Consider the following 24513-nt stretch of genomic DNA (forward strand, 5'->3'; position numbering starts at 1 on the left):
TCAAAATGTTATATATAGTATAGTTTTGAAATGTTATATATAGTATAGTTTTGAAATGTTATATATAGTATAGTTTTGAAATGTTATATCATATATAGTATAGTTTTGAAATGTTATATCATATATAGTATAGTTTTGAAATGTTATATCATATATAGTATAGTTTTGAAATGTTATATCATATATAGTATAGTTTTGATATGTTATATCATATATAGTATAGTTTTGATATGTTATATATAGTATAGTTTTGAAATGTTATATATAGTATAGTTTTGAAATGTTATATATAGTATAGTTTTGATATGTTATATCATATATAGTATAGTTTTGATATGTTATATAAATAATAGTATAGTTTTGAAATGTTATATCATATATAGTATAGTTTTGAAATGTTATATCATATGTAGTATAATTTTGAAATGTTATATATAGTATAGTTTTGATATGTTATATCATATATAGTATAGTTTGAAATGTTATATATAGTATAGTTTTGAAATGTTATATATAGTATAGTTTTGAAATGTTATATCATATATAGTATAGTTTTGAAATGTTATATCATATATAGTATAGTTTTGAAATGTTATATCATATATAGTATAGTTTTGAAATGTTATATCATATATAGTATAGTTTTGAAATGTTATATATAGTATAGTTTTGAAATGTTATATATAGTATAGTTTTGAAATGTTATATCATATATAGTATAGTTTTGAAATGTTATATATAGTATAGTTTTGAAATGTTATATATAGTATAGTTTTGAAATGTTATATATAGTATAGTTGTGATATGTTATATATAGTATAGTTTTGAATTGTTATATATAGTATAGTTTTGAAATGTTATATATAGTATAGTTTTGAAATGTTATATCGTATATAGTATAGTTTTGAAATGTTATATATAGTATAGCTTTGAAATGTTATATCATATATAGTACAGTTTTGATATGTTATATCATATATAGTATAGTTTTGAAATGTTATATATAGTATAGTTTTGATATGTTATATCATATATAGTATAGTTTTGAAATGGCACCAAACGGATACATGTTGTATTCTCATGGGTGTGTGTGTATATATTCTGTACATATATATATATATATATATATATATATATATATATATATATATTATATATATATATATACGTGTACATAACTAGTGTCTTATTGATTACGCATCTGTTCTTCATAAATGTATTCACGTGTGATTGTCTAGTTTTCAAAATGTCACAAACAACTTATCTGGTGCATGTTCACATAAAACGACAAATAAGGGACAAAATAAACCCCTTTGTCTCTTGCCAGGCAAAGGAAGTACATACCTTCAACAAAAGGGACAAATACCATTCTATGGGATTACAACATTTAACCAATTAGGGAACACACTTGACCCATCTTTGATCTTGTTGGACAGAAAGCTGCAACAAAAATTCTACCACGAACAACAGACCTCTGGTTTATTTTGGCAACCTTTATTCCAAAATGTTGTTTCCATCTTGGAATGGTTGAATGCTGTTTACATCTTAATTATCAATCTTGCTCCTGGTGGGTGCCATCCCATCTGTCGACCATCTCTCTCAGATGCCCATTACAGACTTTCTACTGACTAACTTTCTAAAATCTCTCTAAACTCATTACATCATGTGTCTATGTAACCAAATATCCTTGCCTGGTCTTTTGTCACATATCTTTGTTTATTAAAGCCAAACATTCAAATCCGATTTTATTAAACATCCTTCTAAGCATTTTATTGTTTTAAATATTTTTGGTTTAATTATTTCTACATTAAATTCCAGTCCCATTTCAAAATATTCTTCCGTTATCAAAACACTTCGCTCAATATATGTTACCGTGACATAAGTTGACATGTATTCGGTTGTTTTCTAACAGTATTTTGTCTAGTTTATTATTTATAATACCTTTTCCCAAACGTACCCTCTCCGAGAGAGAGTCGGCTGCCATTTTGAATTTTCCAATACATCGGTAAACTCTGCATGTTTTTCGAGCTGAATAAACATGTTACACTGAATAAAAACACAAAAATATATCCAGTTAGGTAGAAAAGTAACTTATCTTGCCTTTGATAACATTTATTTGTTCTATATTTGTTTTTTGACAACTTTTTCGAATCTATGTGTACAGTAATACAAACCCAATATTTTTTTTTTGCGTTTGTGAGTCTGAGTTTATTCTGGCTGTCAACAAAGTGGACAGCATAGTTAACACCATGAGGACAATTGGTAAAGAAAAGTATTGTTTTTTTTTTTTTAAAACTTTTTTTTCTCTTTTTTGTTGATTTTCAATAGAGATGATCGCTGATGAAGTGCTGACATATGAACGCGTCAAAAAGAAAGGTTACGTTCGACTCGTGAGCAATATGGGAAGCCTGAATTTAGAACTACACTGTGAAATGGTACGTCATCATTTCCACGTCAATTAAACCGTGTATCCACTTCTCATCTGTGCGTCTTTTTTATGTTAATGAAATATTTAATTATTTTTTTTTTTATGATTTAGAAAAATATTTGAGAAATTAAATTTACCAGAATGCATTTTTAGTTTCTTTGCAAACAAATCAGCTATTTTAATCTTTTATTAATAACTGAACCCCCCCCCCCCCCAAAAAAAATACAAAGCAAAAACAACAATGTATGTATAATATAACACATCACGTAACATCGCATAACTTATCGAGTTATATATCATATAACATATCGCATAACATATTTTGTGGAAATTTTGCACAAACATTAGTCATGATGAAAGAAAATTTTTGGCAGAATGGATTTTTCGAGATAACTCTGATTGCTCCCTTAAGGGGCATTATAGGACTAAAATTGCCCCCAAATCGTTCATCTGTTCATTTGTTCACACTTTTCTTAGTAACCACTCCTTGAATTTTTTTGAAATTTTGCACAAACATTATTTATGGTGAAAGTAAATTTTTCACTCAGGAAGAGGGACCTCGCGTGCTTGGCTTGCTCTGTCTGAAATGTTTACTCCATCCTAGGAGGGGGGATAGTTTCCATAAAAAATTCTATAGTAATAAGTAGTAATCCTGCACATTTAGACGAGAATTGTTCACACAGACATATCACATAACATATCGCATAACATAACGCATAATATATCATATAACATATCGCATAATATATCGAATAACATATCGCATAACATAACGCATAATATAACGCATAACATAACACATAATATATCATATACCATAACATATCACATAACATATCACATAACATATAACATAACATAACATATAACATAACATATCACATAACATATCACATAACATATAACATAACATATAACATAACATATCACATAACATATCACATAACATATTACATAACTGTAGAATAATCAAAAGAACTGTGTTAGTCAATAACACACAACAATAACAATAATAATAATAATAATAGCAGCAACACTTACCAAGGGTCCAGCTCATGCACAAGACAGACATCAGATTGAGCTGGACTGAGGGCTTGTATTTATGTACAAGCATATCCAATCAGGTGATTCAGCCAATCACAATCCAAGGAATAGACTGGCCCATGTGTGCATAATGGAATCTCCCATTGTGCCATAAATAGTTCTCCTCTTTCATGAGAAGTAACTTTAGTCTTTGTCAAGTTATCCACAACTTGAACGCTGACCGAAAGTCCACTACACAATCCAACATGGCGCTATGAACAGGATTCGAGATAGAAGATTGGGAAGACTATTTCCTCAAAGCAGGCATTGCTGCCGATTCCGCCAAGAGCTACGCTGCAACTTTTGTGAAGGAAAAACTGAGGAAAGAAAACCTTCAAGTAATGGATCGAGCCATGCTAAGAGAATTGGGAATCACAACAATGGGAGAAGCTCTGTCTATCCTTCGACAAGCCAAGGAGCCCGCTACCCAGACCACCTATGCTAAGGCACCAGCTGCCAGGCCTCCCCAACTTCATCTCGAAATGACCCCTCAACAATTCAGAAAATTTCGGATTGACTGGGAAGTATTCACCAGAATAACGGACATGCCAACTTCTCAGGCCAATACCCAGTTATACAGTTGCGCTGATGAATCCGTTCAAAACGCAATCATAAATACGTACCCTAAGTTCTTCATCACCAACCCAGACAAGCTGCTAGAGATGACAGAAGCATTGGTAACTCAAAAATCAAATCCCATGGTCCATCGGATGACATTTGCAGCTATATCACAGCATGAAGATGAACCCATCCAACAATACCTTGTTCGTCTTAGGTCCACGGCCATAGACTGTAATTTTTCATGCCCCAACTGCGATCACGATCTGTCCGACATTTACATCAAGGACCAATTTATCAAAGGGATATCGAATGATACGCTTCAGACCGATCTACTGGCAAAAGCCGGGTTGCTAAAAACTCTCAACCAAAATATTTGTCATGCTGAGGCATTTGAGTCTGCACTACGGGACCAAACCGCAATGACTGATACCTCAGACATAGCTACAGTCCGGATGTCAATGTATCGCAAAAAAAAAAAACACAGTGCTGAAAGGACTAGCAGAGGCAATATTCGCACTAGCTCTACTGCTACTCACAACGATAACATTGCTGATAAAAAACCCCGTCAAACCTGCATAGGTTGCGGTAGTCACCAACACGGTACTCCAAGGACAAGTGCCCGCCATTTAACATGTCCGGCATGGAATCAAATGTGCAACACTTGTGAGAAACTTAACCATTTCTCAGCAGTGTGCCGGACAAAGAAATATCGCCCGGCAGTGATAAAGAGTTTTGAAGACCAAGAAGCTCCCATGAATACACTCATGGCCCATATCACATTCGATCAAATGAGGGGCACCATTATGACTACAGAAGGTGATCTGTTAACTGAAATAAATGCATCAGTAATCCCATTCTCACCAAAACCAGATCCCAGACGAGCTGTCAATATCCCTAGGAGTTGTAGTACAACGATAAAGGTTTTTCCCGACAGTGGTGCCGCCATTTGTCTTGGGGGACCAAAGCATTTAATCAAAATGGGCCTCATAGAGATTAGTCTTATCCAATCAAGAAAGATCATACGAACAGTAGGAGGTTTCACACTCATGTGTCAGGGTTGGCTACCAGTTGAGTTTGTGGTCAGAGGGAAAACAACTAAACAAGCCCTCTACATATGCAAGGGCATACAACGGCTTTATCTCAGCAGAGCAGCCTGCATCGATGTGGGAATATTGCACAAACATTTTCCAAACCCTTTAGCAGACGTACATGAAGAGGTAGACACCGAGTCTAAAAAGTGTGTAGATCAATTGCCAAATCGCCCCAAAAACCTCCCTTTTCCCGCAACAGAAGATAACATAGGCAAACTTAAGAGCTGGCTCCTAGAAAAGTTTGCCAAAACGACATTCAACAAAGATGGGATATTTCCAGCCATGTCCGGCCCAGCTGCCCACATTCACCTCAAAGAGGGAGCAATCCCTAAAGCCAGGCATAACCCAATTCCTGTACCCTTCCACTTCAAGGAACCAGTAAGACAAGCCCTTTGGAAGGATGTAGAAAAAGGTATCATAGCTCCAGTACCCGTGGGTATGCCTACTGATTGGTGCAGTACTATGGTAATAACTGCCAAAAAGAATGGTAATCCAAGGAGAACAATAGATTACCAACACCTTAACTCTCAATGCAAGCGAGAAACCCACCATACTGGGTCGCCATTCCAGTTGGCACTGCAAGTGCCACCTAGAACAAAGAAAACAGTCCTAGACGCTGTTGATGGATACCACTCGATTCTCTTAGACAAAGAATCTCAACCATTAACCACCTTCATAACTGAGTGGGGAAGATACATGTATCTTAGGATGCCTCAAGGATATGTCGCATCTGGGGATGCTTACACTCGTAGATACGATGAGATAATAAAAGATATCCCACGCAAGGTGAAGATAGTCGACGATACTCTACTATATGACTCTAGCATTGAGGGAGCCTTTTATCATACCTTCGATTTTCTGCTCCAATGTGCTAAGAATGGAATTGTGCTCAACACCGACAAATTCCAATTCTGTCAGGATGTCGTACAATTTGGAGGCCTCCAAATAACTTCTTCAGGAGTGACCCCTTCTGAGTCCATGATACAAGCGATACAGGATTTTCCAGTCCCAAGGACAATTACTGATGCCAGATCATGGTTTGGGCTTGTCAACCAAGTAGCCTAGGCATATTCACTGGGTCCAGTTAGGGTGCCTTTTCGGGACCTCGTCAAACAAAACTCCAAATTTGCTTGGAATCAAAACCTTGAAGACGCATTCAAAGATTCCAAGCGAGTTATAATTCACCTAGTCCAGAAGGGGGTAGCAACATTTGACAAAGACAGAGCAACTTGCCTTGCTCCAGATTGGAGCAAAGAAGGAATGGGCTTCCTACTCCTACAAAAACATTGCCAATGTACCATGGAAAAAGCCCCAATCTGCTGTTCCGAAGGTTGGCATCTGATATATGCCGGCAGCAGATTTTGCACGGATGCTGAGCGCAGATACGCACCAATAGAGGGTGAGGCAGCAGCAATAGCATGGGCATTGGAGAAATGCCGTATGTTCGTCATGGGTTCTCCAAACATCATAGTGGTCACAGACCATGAACCTCTGAAGGGGATATTTGGCGATCGTGATCTGAGCAAGATCCAAAACCCCCGGCTCTTTAGACTAAAGGAAAAGACCCTGAGATACAGATTTACCATACAGCATTGCCCCGGGAAGTGGCACAGAGGCCCTGATGCAGTTTCCCGCCACCCAGTGACGATGGTGCAAGCCCTCCTCAATGTATTTCCAACAAAACCCTCTCAAATGGATATACTGGAGTCGAACAACATAAGCAACATAACAGAGTCAACAGCCTTAATAGCAACATTTGCAGACAGCAGTAATATAGCCATGCTATCACCAGACCTAATTCGTTCAGCAGGTCGTGGCGATCAACAATATAACAAATTAATAGACACAATACAGCAAGGCTTCCCAAAAACACGTAATCTTACTGCGCCCGAAATCCGTGAGTATTGAGAGGTGAGGCACCGCCTTAGCACTGACAATGGTCTAGTATTGTTGGATCGAAGGATCGTCATCCCCAAAACACAACGAAAAAAGGTCCTACACTGCCTGCATTCTGCACACCAAGGAGTAGTCGGCATGAAAGCACGTGCCAACAAATCGGTGTACTGGCCAGGGATGGATGCATCAATCCGCAGTATTAGGGCGAATTGCATGGTATGCTCAACCATCGCACCTAGTCAACCAAGGGAGCCTATCATTCTAACACGATCCCCAGAGTGGCCATTCCAACAAATCGTCATGGATATTTTTTATATTGGAGATCACACATACCTTGCCTGCGCAGATAGGCTAACTGGTTGGCTAATTTTATACCGCCTAGAATCAGGACACACTACTGCAACCAAATTGATGTCCATATGCCGACAACTGTTCCAAACATATGGTGCCCCAGAAGAACTCAGCACCGATGGCGGCCCACCTTTCACTTCCAGCACGTTCCAAGAATTTCTGAAAACATGGTGTGTTAGGCACAGATTATCTTCTGTTGCGTATCCCCAATCCAATGGCAGGGCAGAGCTCGCAGTAAAAACTGCAAAGAGGATTGTGAAAGGAAACACAGGCCCCCACGGTTCCTTGGACAATGACAGTGTTGCCCGGGCCATATTGCAGTATCGGAATACCCCAATCCAAAGCATTGGCCTATCACCGGCCCAATTATTACTTCACCGTCGACTACGTGACTCCATCCCATCACAGCCAATCCTCTACAAGCCTCATCCTGAATGGGTGTCAGCGGCACAACATCGCGAGGAAATGCTCCACCACCGCAATGCAAAAATAGTAGAAAGATACAATAAATATACCCACAACCTTCCACCATTACAAGCTGGTGACACTGTAACCATCCAAAATCCAGTCAATCGCAGATGGAACACAACGGGCAAAATCATCAGTTCCCTACCAGATCGACAATACCGAATCAGGGTTAACGGATACGGAAGGATCATACTTAGGAACCGCCGTTTCCTCAGAAAATGCGAACTTAAGCCTGCACCAACCCCAATACCAAGTGCAGCACTAGGACCAACAATTCCCTCAAGCAATACTACATTCTTGCATCTCCCACTATCTCCCTGTAATAGGACATACACAGCAACCAAACCCCAACAACAAACCACACATATATCCCCACGCTTTCGATCAAGGATACCCCAAGCTCTTTCTAGGTTACTACCACACAACAAACTAGGCCTAAAAGAGTGATACACCTCTCACACAACCCAGCCTACTCGTGGGGGGGGGGAAGAGGGGAGATGTAGAATAATCAAAAGAACTGTGTTAGTCAATAACACACAACAACAACAATAATAATAATAATAATAACAGCAACACTTACCAAGGGTCCAGCTCATGCACAAGACAGACATCAGATTGAGCTGGACTGAGGGCTTGTATTTATGTACAAGCATATCCAATCAGGTGATTCAGCCAATCACAATCCAAGGAATAGACTGGCCCATGTGTGCATAATGGAATCTCCCATTGTGCCATAAATAGTTCTCCTCTTTCATGAGAAGTAACTTTAGTCTTTGTCAAGTTATCCACAACTTGAACGCTGACCGAAAGTCCACTACACAATCCAACAATAACATATAACATAACATATCACATATAACATAACATATCACATAGCATATCACATCACATATCACATCACATATCACATAACATATCACATCACATATCACATAACATATCACATAACATATAACATAACATATAACATAACATATAACATAACATAAAACATAACATATCACATAACATATAACATAACATATAACATATCACATAACATATCACATAACATAACATATAACATATCACATAACATATCACATAAAATATCACATAACATATAACATCACATATCACATCACATATCACATAACATATAACATAACATATAACATAACATATCACATATCACATAACATATCACATAACATATAACATAACATATAACATAACATATAACATAACATATCACAAAGCATATCACATAACATATCACATAACATATAACATAACATATCACATAACATATAACATAACATATAACATAACATATCACATAACATATCACATAACATATAACATAACATATAACATAACATATAACATAACATATCACATAACATATCACATAACATATCACATAACATATAACTTAACATATCACATAACATATCACATAACATAACATATAACATAACATATCACATAACATATAACATAACATATAACATAACATATCACATAACATATAACATAACATAAAACATAACATATCACATAACATATAACATAACATATAACATAACATATAACATAAAACATAACATAAAACATAACATAAAACATAACATATCACATAACATATAACATAACATATCACATAACATATAACATAACATATCACATAACATATCACATAACATATAACATAGCATATAACATAACATAAAACATAACATCGCATAACATATCACATAACATATAACATAACATATAACATAACATAAAACATAACATAAAACATAAGATATCACATAACATATAACATAACATATAACATAACATAAAACATAACATAAAACATAACATATCACATAACATATAACATAAAACATAACGTATCACATAAAATATCACATAACATATAACATAACATATCACATAACATATAACATAATATATAACATAACATATCACATAACATATCAGATAACATATAACATAACATATCACATAACATATCACATAACATATAACATAACATATAACATAACATATAACATAACATATAACATAACATATCACATAACATATCACATAACATATCACATAACATATAACATAACATATAACATAACATATCACAAACATATCACATAACATATCACATAACATATAACATAATATATAACATAAAATAACATAAAACATAACATAAAACATAACATATAACATCACATATCACATCACATATCACATAACATATAACATATCACATAACATATAACATAACATATCACATAACATATAACATCACATATCACATAACATATCACATTACATATCACATTACATATCACATAACATATCACATAACATATCACATAATATATCGCATAACATATCGCATAACATAACGCATAATATATCGCATAACATATCACATAACATAACACATAACATCGCATTACATATCACATAACATATAACATAACATATCGCATAACACATCGCATAACATATCACGTAAAATATCACATATCATATAACACATCATATAATATATCACATCACATATCACATAACATCGCATAACATATCACACAACATATCACATGATATATCACATAAAATATTGCATGATATATCACATAACATGTCACATACTATGTCACACCCTGTGAACCAAGTGCAAGTGAAATACAAACGATTGCACTGAAAGGGACGGCTAGAACTCTAAAAAGATGTCTTGGTTGGACTCACTAAAATAGGGGTAAATGTCAGACATCTGGTTGGATGTCCCATCCCCTAGAAGAAAAAGTTTAAGAAAAATGTCAAATAAAATATTGCATAATATATCGCATAATATATTGCATAACAGGTAATGGTGTTGCTTGGCAATGACTTTTGTCTTCTGGTGGATGTAAGTTAAATCCTTTCTAGATACATTATAAATTGAAACAAATACATAGAAGACACTGCCAAGTTTGCTGCAAAGAAGGTGGGTTCTCTCTGTAACATAGCACGGATGCACGTATATAAATGTATGTGAAATTACGCCACTGGTAAACAAAAAAGACTGTAAAAAGGAGAAAGAGAATGATCACATTAGAGACGTGGAGCATGTTCAAGATCATGTGAGAGGTGTGGATATTGCTCAAGAGCATGATCACATGGACGACGTCACAACAATGAAGAAATGTTACAGTTCTGAATTTTTGAGATGAGAGATGATTGTTTGTATTACTTGTATTGATCGCACTATTGTTCTCATCTTGAGTGTTATTTGTGCAACGTTTCGATCGGATTATCCTTCGACCTTCGTCAGGCATGCTGGTTGCCATCTTGGAAAAGAAAGGAGAACAGTTACTGGCTCCCTAGATGGTTTTGTATTCTTGAAGTTTTTTTTTTTTTTTTTACTGTGCTTTCGTTTTTTTATTTATTTATTTTTTTTTACAAAGGCAACACCACTTATCAAGGCCCACGGGCCACTCGAGGATAAGGGTTAAAGCGTGTACAGTAGTCAATTGGACAATATAGTATTTGTCAGTAATGGAAATTCATTAAATTTGTTAACTTAAGGGGAACGGCTCATCAAGAACTTGTTTGCGTTAGACTTGAAGACAACCATATTGTAGTCAGCTGGAAAGCAGGAAAACGGAAGACAATTCCACAAGCGTGCAGTTCTAAGAAAGAAGCTTTGTTCATGGAATCTACGTTTAGATTTAGGCACAGATAAAGAGTGGGGGGGAATTATTGATAGTGTTTACAGCTAGACGAGTGTTTCTTGTGAAAGTTTGGCGAAGAGAGACCATAGATTGAAGCTCAGTCGAGCACTTGCCATGAAAATAATGATACAGCAAAAACAAACTCGCTACATCTCTTCTGTGAAAAAGAGGTTGCAGGGAAGAAAAAAGGACATCTCCTATGAGGCTACGAAGTCTATTTTGGACTCTATCAAGGCAGGATAAGTCTTTTATGCCTGATGAAGGTCAGAGGCTACATCAACTGAAACCTTGTAAAAATAACACTCAAGATGAGAACAGTAGTTCGATCAAAACAAGTAATACGAAATAAATGTACAAAAAAAGTTAAGTTGAAGTTTTTTCTATTCGTTGTCTACTTTACAACGGAAGCTACAACGTGTTGGTTCCTGGACTACAATTTTTTTTTTTTACTATTTGGAAAAACATTTCAGAAATTAAATTCACCAGAATGCATTTTTAGTTTCTTTGCAAACAAATCAGCCATTTTAATCTTTTATTAATAATTCTAGCATGCTAGAAAAATACTCACCACTGAGAGTATCCTATATTTTTTCAAAGCCACCATTCGCGCATACATGGAACTTTGTTGCCACACATGGACCAGCGGTGCGTCTACCACTAGTCTTTTACTCTTAGACACGGTCCAAAAAAAGAGTTGATAAGCTAATAGGTCTCTCACTATCAACCAATTTCCAGCCCCTGTTCCATCACTGCGATTTTTTATCCCTGTGCTTGTTTTACAAGTACTTTAATGGAATGTGCTCCAACAAACTTGTAGCATTGGTGCCCCCTCCCCTCGACATAAATACATCTGACTAACCCGACAGCAGCAACATTCCACGTCTTCACTAATGCCAAAAAGATTTCTACTGCGAAATTTTCTTCACTCAAACTACTAGACTTTGGAATTCCCTCCCTGTTTCCTGCTTCTTGGATTGTGTTAACATGCAGAAAATTAAATGCAATGTCTGTTCAGACATCTTGCTACTCAAGTCCCTACTTAGAATGCCCCTGTATTATTCAAAGTGGTTCCCTACATCTCAAGAGCAATTTGCTTTGTTTGGGATGAATATGAGCAATAATAGATAAAAACAAAACTTATACTAAATCAAGACTGCTGGAATGAGAACAATCTAACCTGTGGATTAAATAAAAGGATTCAGTTCAAAATTCTATGCTAGTTTTCAAGTTTAGCAAGAAGGTTCCCATGTTCAGAAAGGTGTTCCTGAAGAAGGTCGAATGCTACACGTTTCGATCGTCTTCAGATGCATCTTTCTGAACTCCGGAATCTGCACAAAATTTCCAACTAAATCATTTTATTAATCGATTGGGGGTATATTGTTCTTGTCCTATCGCATAAATCAATAGCATAATGAAGTAATAGCTTTTACTTGAATAGGTTGCAGGTTCAATCCTCAATAGAGGTGGTTGTTTTTTTCAATTGTTTATTCACCTCTAACAAAGCACAGTGGCACAAAGTCATAAAAGGCTACTAATAGGGATTAGATTTGTTATATGTGATACTATGTAGGGAGTTGGGCAGCAAGATGTTTGTTCACATTACACTTGAACTTCTGCATATCAGTACAGTCAGGAAAGCAGAGGCCTGAGAGGGAATTCCAAAGTCTAGCAGTTTGAGGGAAAAAACTATTTGAGCAGTTTTGGGAGGTAAGTATGAGGATCGAACGCGAACCCTTGAGGCAAAGTTGGAAATTAAAGGTGAAAAAAAAATGTGCGACGTTAACCATTGGGCCACCGCGAAATGCTAATTGAAACACGTTTGAATTTATTTAACTATTTAGAATTGGCAGGTGCACGTTTTAATGACTTAATGTAGTAAGCTTTGATTGTGGGCCAGTATTTACTGTGGGGCAGCTTTTTTTATTTATTTTCTGTTTCCCCAAGATGTTGTGGGGGAAACCAGCTCCCCATAAAAAGGGGATTGTCCAAATTGAATAGCAATTCTCTGATATAAGGAAAATATTTCCACATTGATCAAAGCTGATTGCTTTCGGACATTTCAGGCGATCGCGACCGGAAAAAAATACCGCCAGAATTAGTGTCGCTTTTATTATATGAAAAAGCCTAATCTACATGTGGCGAGCGAAAAATGTTGAATATTTATTTTTTCAAAATCGAGCAAATTAAATAGACAGGCGACCTCCGTTGTTAACTCGTAGATATTATGATTTATATGTGATATAAAAAGTTTTAAGAAGTTGTGAGCCGACCGACCTCTTCTCGGAAAAAAGCCTTTCTTGGACATACACAAAAAGCGAACATACACACATTTTCGCTTTTATATTTATAGATTAGCAGTACTCGCTAACCGGCATTGCTCGGTGGAAGAGTGCCCCACCCACCCCCAATAATGCTTTATGACATCTAGGGATTTCTACAGTGCAGGGGTGAGATTTTGCTGCTTGTTTTGTTAAGGATATTTCTGTTGAGGGCGTACTAGTGCTTTGAGTTTGTCTGAACATTAAAGTACTTGTAAAACAGGCACACAGATGCCACATTTTGGTGACGAGAGGGAGGTTGTAGCTTTTAAATATTCAAAGGTTGATTTATTGACATTTCTTGTTTTTTATTTTTTTTCAGGTTCCCAAAACATGCGACAATTTCATAAAGCTATGCACACAGGGTTACTACAATGATACCATATTTCATCGTTCGATTCGCAACTTCATGGTGAGTTTAACAATTTAGCATGCGGACAAGGAAATGTCACCTTAGCCTTAGGTTAGTGTAGCCTGATAATGTATTGATGTTTCAAATTGGTTCAAATTTGAGAAGAAAATAAGTGTTGATATTTTTAAGATGCGTTTCTTAATCTGCACGTTGAGCGATGAAAATGTTATTTCAAACATAACCATGTCCGACAGGGGGGACTGATGCGTTTCGTAATGGAAATATTTCTTTCTTTCTTAAGATCGACTGAATAACCAATGGCCAGAGACTTTCTCCATTTGTTTTATGGCATATCAACCTTTTTCAGGTTTTTTAATGACGAATCCAGTAATTTTGGAAAAAGGTTTTATGCTTCAAGTTGCTAATATGCTCCAATATTTAGTCATGGTGTTTGGTTTGGTTGTTTTGTTTTATGGCATATTAACCATTTTCAGTGTTTGGTTTGGTTATCTTTATATTTTCACTATTTTTTAAGGCGAATACATATTATTCTTTAAGTTTAATACATATTATTTTTTAAAGGCCAATACATATTATTTTTTAAGGCCAATACATATTATTTTTTAAAGCCAATACATCTTATTTTTAAGGCCAATACATCTTATTTTTAAGGCCAATACATATTATTTTTAAGGCCAACACATCTTATTTTTTAAGGCCAACACATCTTATTTTTTAAGGCCAACACATCTTATTTTTTAAGGCCAACACATCTTATTTTTTAAGGCCAACACATCTTATTTTTTAAGGCCAACACATCTTATTTTTTAAGGCCAACACATCTTATTTTTTAAGGCCAATACATCTTATTTTTTAAGGCCAACACATCTTATTTTTTAAGGCCAACACATCTTATTTTTTAAGGCCAATACATCTTATTTTTTAAGGCCAATACATCTTATTTTTTAAGGCCAATACATCTTATTTTTTAAGGTCAATACATATTATTTTTTAAGGCCAACACATATTATTTTTTAAGGCCAATAAATATTATTTTTTAAGGCCAATACATCTTATTTTTTAAGGCCAATACATCTTATTTTTTAAGGTCAATACATATTTTTTAAGGCCAACACATATTATTTTTTAAGGCCAATACATATTATTTTTTAAGGCCAATACATATTATTTTTTAAGGCCAATGCATATTTGAAAAAAATTTTTTACACATACATATTTTCTTCTTTTTTTAAAGCCAATACATATTTTTAAAGCACAAAATATATTCTTTAATTTATTTTTTTAATTTTTAGGCCCAATGCATTTTTTGAAATCAACACTTTTATAAAAGGTTTTGCTTACTTTGTAAAGCCAATACATATTAAAAAAAATTTTTTTTAAAGGACAAAACATGTTTAAATTTTTTAAAACACAAAATATATTTCTTATTTGCTAAAACCAATGCTTTTTTTTTAAGCCAACATATTTTTTTGTTCTGTTATTTCACCCCAAACACAGCAGAACGCCACTTGAATGTAAGGAGGCTACTATTTGGGACCAAATCTACGGGGATACTGTGTAAGGAGGTTAGCAGCAAGATGTCTGTTCACATTACATTTAAATTTCAGTAAGGAAAGCAGGGACCTGGGAATGAATTTCAAAGCTTGATGAGGGGAAAACAAATGAACACATACCCAAGGCAATGGCGAAAACCCGAGAGGAATACCTCCAGTTTGTAGTGGAATGGGGTCAAAAATGGATGGTAACGTTCAATGCTGCCAAGATTCAGCTTGTTTCCTTTAATAATTACAAGAAACCTTCTCAATACCAGTAGATATGGCTAAAGATACATTACCTGAAAATACTTCTTTCAAACTCCTCAGCTTAACGTTCACAGGAAGCATGAGTTGGAACAGATACATTAAGCGCATTGCTAAGGCCGCTGCGAAAAAGGTGGGCTCTCTCTACCATGCTAGAAAGTTACTTACACCTGAAAGTATCCTGTACCTCTACAAGGCCACTATTCACCCATATATGGAGTATTGTTGTCACATTTGGGCTGGTTCATCTGCTGCTAGTCTCTCGCTCCTGGACAGAGTTCAAAAGAGAGTCGCCAACCTGATAGGTCCTGAACTATCACCTAAGCTTCAACCTCTATCATCTACGAAATGTTGCATCCCTCTACCTGTTTTACAAGTATTTTAATAGTGGATGCTCTGATAAACTACAAGCCCTTGTACCCCCAGTGATGTAAATAACCCCGACAAACTCAACAAGCAGCAAAGTCCCACCCCTACGCAGTAGAAATCCCTAGATGTAAGAAAGCCTTCTACTCTGATAGTTTCTTCCCTAGAACTGCTAGATTTTGGAATTCCCTTGCGGATTGCTGCTTCCCCAACGGTACTGACATACAGAAGTTCAAGTGTAATGTGAACAGGCATCTTGCTGCTCAACTCCCATACATAGTATTCCTGCAACTTATGTCCCAGATAGTAACTATTTACAATGCCTCTTCATGGGACAGAGTTAGACACCAGGGTCATTTTTTTAATGTGGAGAAAAGGAGCAAAAATAAATATTGTCTCAGTCGTGAAGGATTTTTCCTTCACTGAGAGGGAATAAGAAATTGAAGTGCAGCATCTGAAGAACAGATGGTATTTATTTGCTCCCCCACCGAGCAAATTAGGCACAAGGCCAATTTTTAATGTGAGGAGTGAAGGGAGGGGGAAGGGAAAAAGGGGACCAGCTCCCGAGAGGTGGGAAATGGTAGCTGGTTAAAGGTCAGGCATGTGGGGTTGCCCCCACATCTGGTCTTTGCTAGTCATAGCTTGCAGCATCTGCCGGAACAGATGCTACACTTTGATCTCGGCCAAAAGACCAAGATCAAATTAGATCAAAGTGGCATTTGCCTTGTTTGGGATGAAAATGTAAAAAAAAAAAAGTTTGGGAGAAGAAACTGTTCGAGTAGTTTTTTGTCATCCAGTGAAGGAGTGGGATTTGGCTACTTGTCAGGTGAGGTGGCGATATTTACATTGAGAGGTGGCGGGGGAGGGATTTCAAGGATATTTTATTGTTTTAAAGCATAAAAAAAATATATTCTTTTTTAAGGCCAACCCATTTTATAAAGAGTTTTTTTTTTTTTTAATGCTGATTCATCATGTCTATTTACAACCTAATTATTTAACATTTTTGTTTCAGATTCAGGGTGGAGATCCTGATGGAACTGGAAAAGGTAAAATTAAATGGATTTAAAATTGTTTCTTTATTGTAAAACCATGACTCGACACAATCGCAGGCAAGATAATCCTGTTAGTTGTAACTTTTTTTTTTTTTATATATAGGTAGCACCACTTATCAAGGCCAAGAGGCCACGAGGATAAGGGTTAAAGAGTGTACAGTAGAAATTGGACAATATAGTAACCGTTAGTAATGGCAATTTGGTAAATTTGTTAACAAGTGGAACGGCTCATCAAGAACTAGTTTGCGTTAGACTTGAAGACAACCATATTGTAGTCAGCTGGAAAGCAGGAAAACGGAAGACAATTCCACAGGCGTGCAGTTCTAAGAAAGAAGCTTTGTTCATGGAATCTACGTTTAGATTTAGGCACAGATAAAGAGTGGGGGGGAATTATTGATAGTGTTTCAGCTAGACGAGTGTTTCTTGTGAAAGTTTGGCGAGAAGGGACCATAGATTGAAGCTCAGTCGAACACTTTTCATGAAAATAACGATACAGCAGAGACAAACTCGCAATATCTCTTCTGTGAGATAGAGGTTGCAGGGAAGAGAAAAGGACATCTACGAAGCTACGAAGTCTATTTTGAACTCTATCAAGGCAGGACAAGTCCTTTCTAGCAGCTCCTGCTCAGATGCGGCAACAATATTCCATTCTTGGACGTACCTGGATCTTATATAGATAGAGAATTGCATCAGCAGTGAGATATCTACTGGATCGATAAAAGGATCCCACCATTTTTCCAGCGGCCTTGGCAACAGATATGATGCACGTGTTCCACTTAAGACCAGGAATAAAGGTCAAGCCCAGAAGCTTGTCAAAACTTGAGGCCTCCTCAAGGCGAGAGCCATTCATTTCAATTGATGCCAGATGGGGATCAGAACATTGATGATGTAAAGATAGAAGCTTGGTTTTGGATGCATTATTTTGTCCTTTAGTTCTTATATTCCACGAGCAATGTTTCTGACAAAGGGGGAAGAATTGCTTTTTTTTCTTGATCGGAATTTATCCATCTAACACTTGTCATCCTTGAAGTAGTTTGTATTATTTGGATTCATTGCACTACTGTTCTCATCTTGAATGTGATTTTCACGTTTCGGTGGATGTAACCTTCGACCTTCTTCACATGTATCTTGTCGAACTCGGGAATATTTAAAATTCCATCTAAATTCCTGAGTTCAACAGAAACATTCCCGAGTTTGATAAGATACACCTGAAGAAGGTCGGAAGTTACATTGACTGAAACGTTGTGAAAATAACACTCAAGAGGAAACCAGTAGTCTGAAGAATCCAAATAATATGAAGAATTAATCCTCATCTCAAAAATTCAGAACCATAACTTTAAGTAGTATTTGTTGTTTTCTTTTAACTTCTTACATCAAGTGACTTTATGCCTTGTCTGGAGCGATTTTCATACAAAAGGTCATACCAAAGACTTAAAAAAAGTAGTACTTGATACCCTATTGGCATTATAAAGCAAGAACAAATGGAGTAATCTTGTGAATGGTGCCTCTGTGCAGCAACTAATGAAAAGGGAGGCTTTGTGTCGCTCTTGACTATAGTCAATCACTTTTTTCTCTTTGTTTTGTAGGGGGTACATCAGCATGGGATACGCCATTTAAGGATGAATTCAAGCCCAACCTGACTCACTCGGGCCGCGGCGTTTTAAGCATGGCCAATTCAGGACCAAACACGAACAAATCTCAGTTGTAAGTAAAAATCATTTATCTCTGATTATCATCTATAAATCTCAGTCTTATGTGTGTTTGCTAAAATCTTTTTTCATCAACATGGAACTGGCATGAACCTGGTACGATTTGAAACAACGATCTCTCGGACATATTTAAAAATTAGAAAAAACTCATCAATATTTCATGTAGAAATGTTGTTTTGTTTGAAGGACGGGGTCAGGTAAAAATCTTGTTTGTTTGTTGATTGTGCGAATGGTCGATTCTAAAAAAAGCTAAATTTGCAATGTGATAACATTGGTGGCCGTTTTGGTCAGATCTATAACGTATTCACTCACAAACTTTACTTTTGCAAGTTCGTGCCCAGCATGCAGTATTTTTCTTTTTTTTCTTTTAATAACGTTTTTTCTTGCCTATCTTTTAACATTCTCAACTTTCTTACGCGTGCCTAACACATGGCATTTTTTTTCCTTTTGATAACACAAAATGGCACCCAAGTCCTATTTAGTTTTTTTGTTTTTTTTGATTGACTTTATTATGAAATCTCCATCAATTAAAACATCATATTTAACTGTATTTTACAACCCTTATCCCTGAGTGGCTTCCGGGCCTTGATAAGTGGTGATCACTGTGTAAAAAAACCCAAAAAAAAACCCGGGCAACACTACCCCCCCCCCTTAAAGTATAAAAAATTAAATTAGTCCTATTCTAAAAGCATTGTATCTGATAAATAAATGATTGATTCTAACCACCAGTTTCCTTTTGGTGAACGTTAGTGCATGTTGTTAACAATAAATTTTTATTTTTATTTACAAAAATAATTTATCATACTCGGAATATTTTTTCACAGAGAGACATATTTCTTTTCAGCAACAAATGTAAATTACAAATGGAAGCCATTTTTGCTATCAGCAGCAAATTTCATTAATAAGTCTTAACTAGCAGGGAAGCCTGGTCATAAAATATGCTTAAATATGATATTTTAATTTGTCCAGATTTCATATATATTATTATAGAGTCGTGATTTCAAAATAAAAAAAAGTATTTGAGTGCCATCAGCTAGAATCGAAACCGAAATCAAAACTGCAGCATTCAAAGCTGGTGATGTTACCACTGTACCAACATGACATGCATGTAACCCCTCACTCGAGAGAAGGTGGTTAAGGACTCTTATTTCTCTAGAATTCTTGGATCGTGTCATCTAGTCTCCTCTGAGGTTGTTACATGAAATCTGGTATGCTGAAAGCGAATATCGAAAGAAAGAAAGACAAACAATTGTAGTCTATATACAGAAGCTTAATTTTCACAAAATTATGTACAAAAATGTTTTTACAATTCTCATTCAATTCGTAGTAAGTTTTTCCAAAGTCTCAAATCTCTTCACAGACAGCGACAGACAGTTGGATGAGGTAGGTAGAGGGGGCCCCTCTCCAGGGAACGGCGGGTTTATACGACCTGTTCTCCCTAAATTCAACAAGCAATCTGTTTAATTTTAGAGCATATCGACCCGATGTGGGTGAGGTGGAAGTCTCCCCAGCCAATCAAATCACGCTAAGCCCCAACGATCTGAGACCCCATTCAAGACTAAAAATCCTATAACCTCGAGGTCATCAGCTATCACTCAGCCAGTACAATATGTTCGTCTAACATCCTGGCATTTTCTGTTGTTGAGTTTTTCCCAAATAACAAAATATCTCAGGTCTTTCAACCAAAAAAAAACAAATATATCCATTTTGACAGTGAATTAAAATATATCTATATTTATGTTCTCTATCTTAAATCCTTGGGTTATCTGGCATCACCCGGGAATAAAAGGCTACTTCAGTGTAGTTCTAATGCTCCTCAATGAAGGATTACGTTACATATGAACCGATTAAAAATAAACTAAGATGAATTTACAAAATATACAACAAATTTTTTAATTTTGTGTTTATTAAAAGGTCTCAATCCGACTCATGAGCTAATGAATCTGTTGTGGAATTCTCATGGCGATTGTTCTGTCACCTATATATTATTGACCTGGAATACTGTTGCTTAACCATCATCTGTGTTTATTATGACTGAACATTTAGTTTGCTTTCTTTTCCAGCTTTATCACATTTCGTTCATGTCGACATTTGGATGGCAAACATTCGGTTTTTGGCAGGTAAGCATTTTTTAATTACCAGACCAACTTGATAATATATATATAATGATCACCCACTTCCTGATCGATTATCGGTAATAAATATCTCAAAAGAAAATTTTATTTTCGTTATATCTAAAAACTTTGGATTATTTAGGGTTTAAGAACTCTAGTAGGAGGGGGAAACAAGAGGAACAGCTTTCGGTCAACACCAGTTGACCTTCTGTAAAGAAAACCTAAAACCCGCGTTGTTTGTTTTTAAGTCAGTAAGATTCATCTTTTTTTTTTAATGTAGGGTATGTTTTTTTATTGTTAGAAAACTGTTTAATAAAACTATTTAAATAAAACTTTTTGGTACTTCTGCAGTTTAAAGCACATTTTTCCATGAATCTCAATCGGCCGATTATACCGATTATACCGAGTGATTGGAAGTCAATAAAAACAAAAATGAACAAAAAAGAAAGAAAATAAAACAAACACCGTAATAATTTCATAAATTTTACTTATTTATTTATTTTATGGCAACTGCGGTTTTTTTGGGGGGGGGGGTAATGAAAATTTTTTTCTTTGAATTTTTTTGGAGGGAGGGGGGGGGGTAATAAAATTTTTTTTTTCTTTGAATTGGTGAACAAATATATGTTTTGTTTTGTTTGTGTATGGAAAGTTATTTTGATATTTTTTATGACCTGTCTGAGTGTAGTATAAACACCCCAACCTCCTCATGTTAAGAATGGCTTTCAGAATAAACACCCCCGACCTCATGTTAAGAACGTTATAGTATAGTTTGATACAAATTTTGACTTTCAGGGTTTTTACATAGCAAATGAAACGGTTGCATTTGCGAGTGATTTTTTAAAGTAGAGCAAAAAAATGTCTTTTTAATCTTTTTATTTTTAATAAAAACGAGCAAAGTCAAATTATTAAACAATAAAAGTTTAATAGAAAAATATGCTTTTTTTAATGAAGACTTTTAAAAAACATCTGAATAAAAACATAAAATTTGGTGCATATTTAGAATTTCACTTATTTAAAAAAAAAAAGTACATAAAAATCTTTATGATGTACATACTCCTCATGGAATGAAGATGTCATATTCCAAAAATCACGTGGGTTTGGCTTGTAAACAAAAAATATTTAGTTATCAAAGGTTAAGTAAAAATAAATTTGTCTGTAGAACCCTGAGGTATCATATTGGGGAAATAAACATTATTCCCATGTAGCATTTAGGTAAAATGCTTTTCTGTAGAAATAGTTGAATTCATTCAAGTATGACAAATAAAATAAATAAATTGCATCTATGAATGATATTTGCGAGTGATTTTTCAAAGTGATGACTAGAAATAATAAAATGCTTATCTTTTGGTGATTTTTTTTTTTTTCATCCAAAGTTGAGTGAAAAATGTCTTTTTAATCTTTTTTTCTTTTGTTTGAATAAAATGAGCAAAGTCAAATTATTTAAACACGTTTTAATACAAAAATATCCTTTTTTTTAATGAAGGATTTTAAAATTTTAATAGAAAAATATACTTTTTTTAATGAAGGATTTTAAAAGTTTAATAGAAAAATATACTTTTATAATGAAGAATTTAAAAATTTTAATAGAAAAATATACTTTTTTTTGATGAAGGATTTTAAAAGTTTAATAGAAAAATATACTTTTTTTAATGAAGGATTTTAAAAGTTTAATAGAAAAATATACTTTTTTTAATGAAGGATTTTAAAAGTTTAATAGAAAAATATACTTTTTTAATGAAGGATTTTAAAAGTTTAATAGAAAAATAAGTTGACATCTATTCTGATGACACGACCATGGCAACACATCAAAGGCCGTAAATGACAAAGTTCTTTCAGATTCTCTCTCCTCTGATCTTGAGCGTGTGGTACAATGGGGGAATAGGTGGCTGGTTACTTTTAATGCATCTAAAACCAAGCTTTTATCTTTATATCATCAACGCTCTGATCCCCATCTGGCATTAGTTGAAATGGATGGCTCTTGTCTTGGGGGGGACTTCATGTTTTGATAAGCTTCTGAGTTTGACCCTTACTCTTGATCTTAAATGGGGCACGTACATCAAGTCTGTTGCCAAGGTCACTAGGAAAATGGTAGGATCCTTCTAACGCTCCAGAAGATATCTCACTACTGATGCAATTCTCTATCTATATAAAAGCCAAGTACGTCCAAGGATGGAATACTGTTGCCATATCTGGGCTGGAGCTGCTAAAAACAGCCTATTCTGCCTTGACAGAGTACAAAATAGGCTTCGTGGCCTAGTGGGGGATGCCCTTTTCTCTTCTCTGCAGCCTCTCTCCCACAGAAAAGACATTGCGAGCCTGCCTTTGTTTTATCGTTATTTCCATGGCAAGTGCTCGTCCGAGCTCCAATCTCTGGTTCCCCTCACCAATCCTTCATGAAAAACACCCGTCTAGCTGAAACCACTGTCAGTAATTTTCCCCACTCTTTATCTGTGCCTAAATCAAAACGTAGATTCTGAGAAGTGCATGCCTGTGGAATTCTCATCCGTTTGCCTGATTCCCACCTGACTACAACTTGGATGTCCTTAAGTCCAACGTAAACAAATTCCTGATGAATCACCTCCTTAAGTAAGACACTTTATCAAATCTCCAATACTAACTATTACTATGAAACTATCCCATTGATTACTGTACACACAATAACCCTTATCCCCGAGTGGCTTCCGAGCCTTGATAAGTGGTGACCTCCATGTAAAAAAAGAAGTACTTTTTAACAAAGGCTGTTAAAAAACAGCTGAAGAAATTCGAATGTTTATATCTTCAAATCTTAACACTTATTTAAAAAAAAAAATACAGAAAAATCTTTATGATGAACGTACTCATCATGGTACAAAGATGTCATATTCTAAAAATCATGTGGATTTGACTAGTAACTTTTTATTTGGCTAATATAGTTAAATATTTAGTTGTCAAAGGTCAACTAAAAAATTGTCTGTAGAGTCCTAACTTTATGTTCATAACCGATTTTAATGTTCTTTCTTTTCAGAGTCGTCGGGGGTCTTGATACTTTGGAAAAAATGGAGAAAATCGAAACTGATGATAACGATAAACCATTGGTGAGTTATATTTGATGAGGATAAGATTTTTATCAGCGTTTCGTTCACTTGGCTATGGATTTTTATCCTTAGCCCCCAAAATCAACAGAGATTGGACCATTCCAGCAATGACTTGTTCCC

The 24513-nt window shown here is 35.3% G+C and overlaps 1 protein-coding gene across 1 annotated transcript in view; it reads left to right on the forward strand.

Annotated features, from left to right (window-relative positions):
* Positions 1-24513, forward strand: part of LOC145269872 (RING-type E3 ubiquitin-protein ligase PPIL2-like) — an 89023-nt gene that overhangs the window by 30266 nt on the left and 34244 nt on the right. Inside the window, exons 12-17 of the mRNA XM_080125616.1 lie at positions 2329-2435; positions 14229-14318; positions 17457-17490; positions 19083-19200; positions 21269-21325; positions 24324-24393. Of these exons, the coding sequence (XP_079981742.1) occupies positions 2329-2435; positions 14229-14318; positions 17457-17490; positions 19083-19200; positions 21269-21325; positions 24324-24393 (476 nt within the window). The remainder of the gene's footprint in view (positions 1-2328; positions 2436-14228; positions 14319-17456; positions 17491-19082; positions 19201-21268; positions 21326-24323; positions 24394-24513) is intronic.

The sequence above is a fragment of the Euprymna scolopes genome, chromosome 45, assembly GCF_053919585.1.
Source record: "Euprymna scolopes isolate OS-2025 chromosome 45, ASM5391958v1, whole genome shotgun sequence".
Lineage (NCBI taxonomy): Eukaryota > Metazoa > Mollusca > Cephalopoda > Sepiida > Sepiolidae > Euprymna > Euprymna scolopes.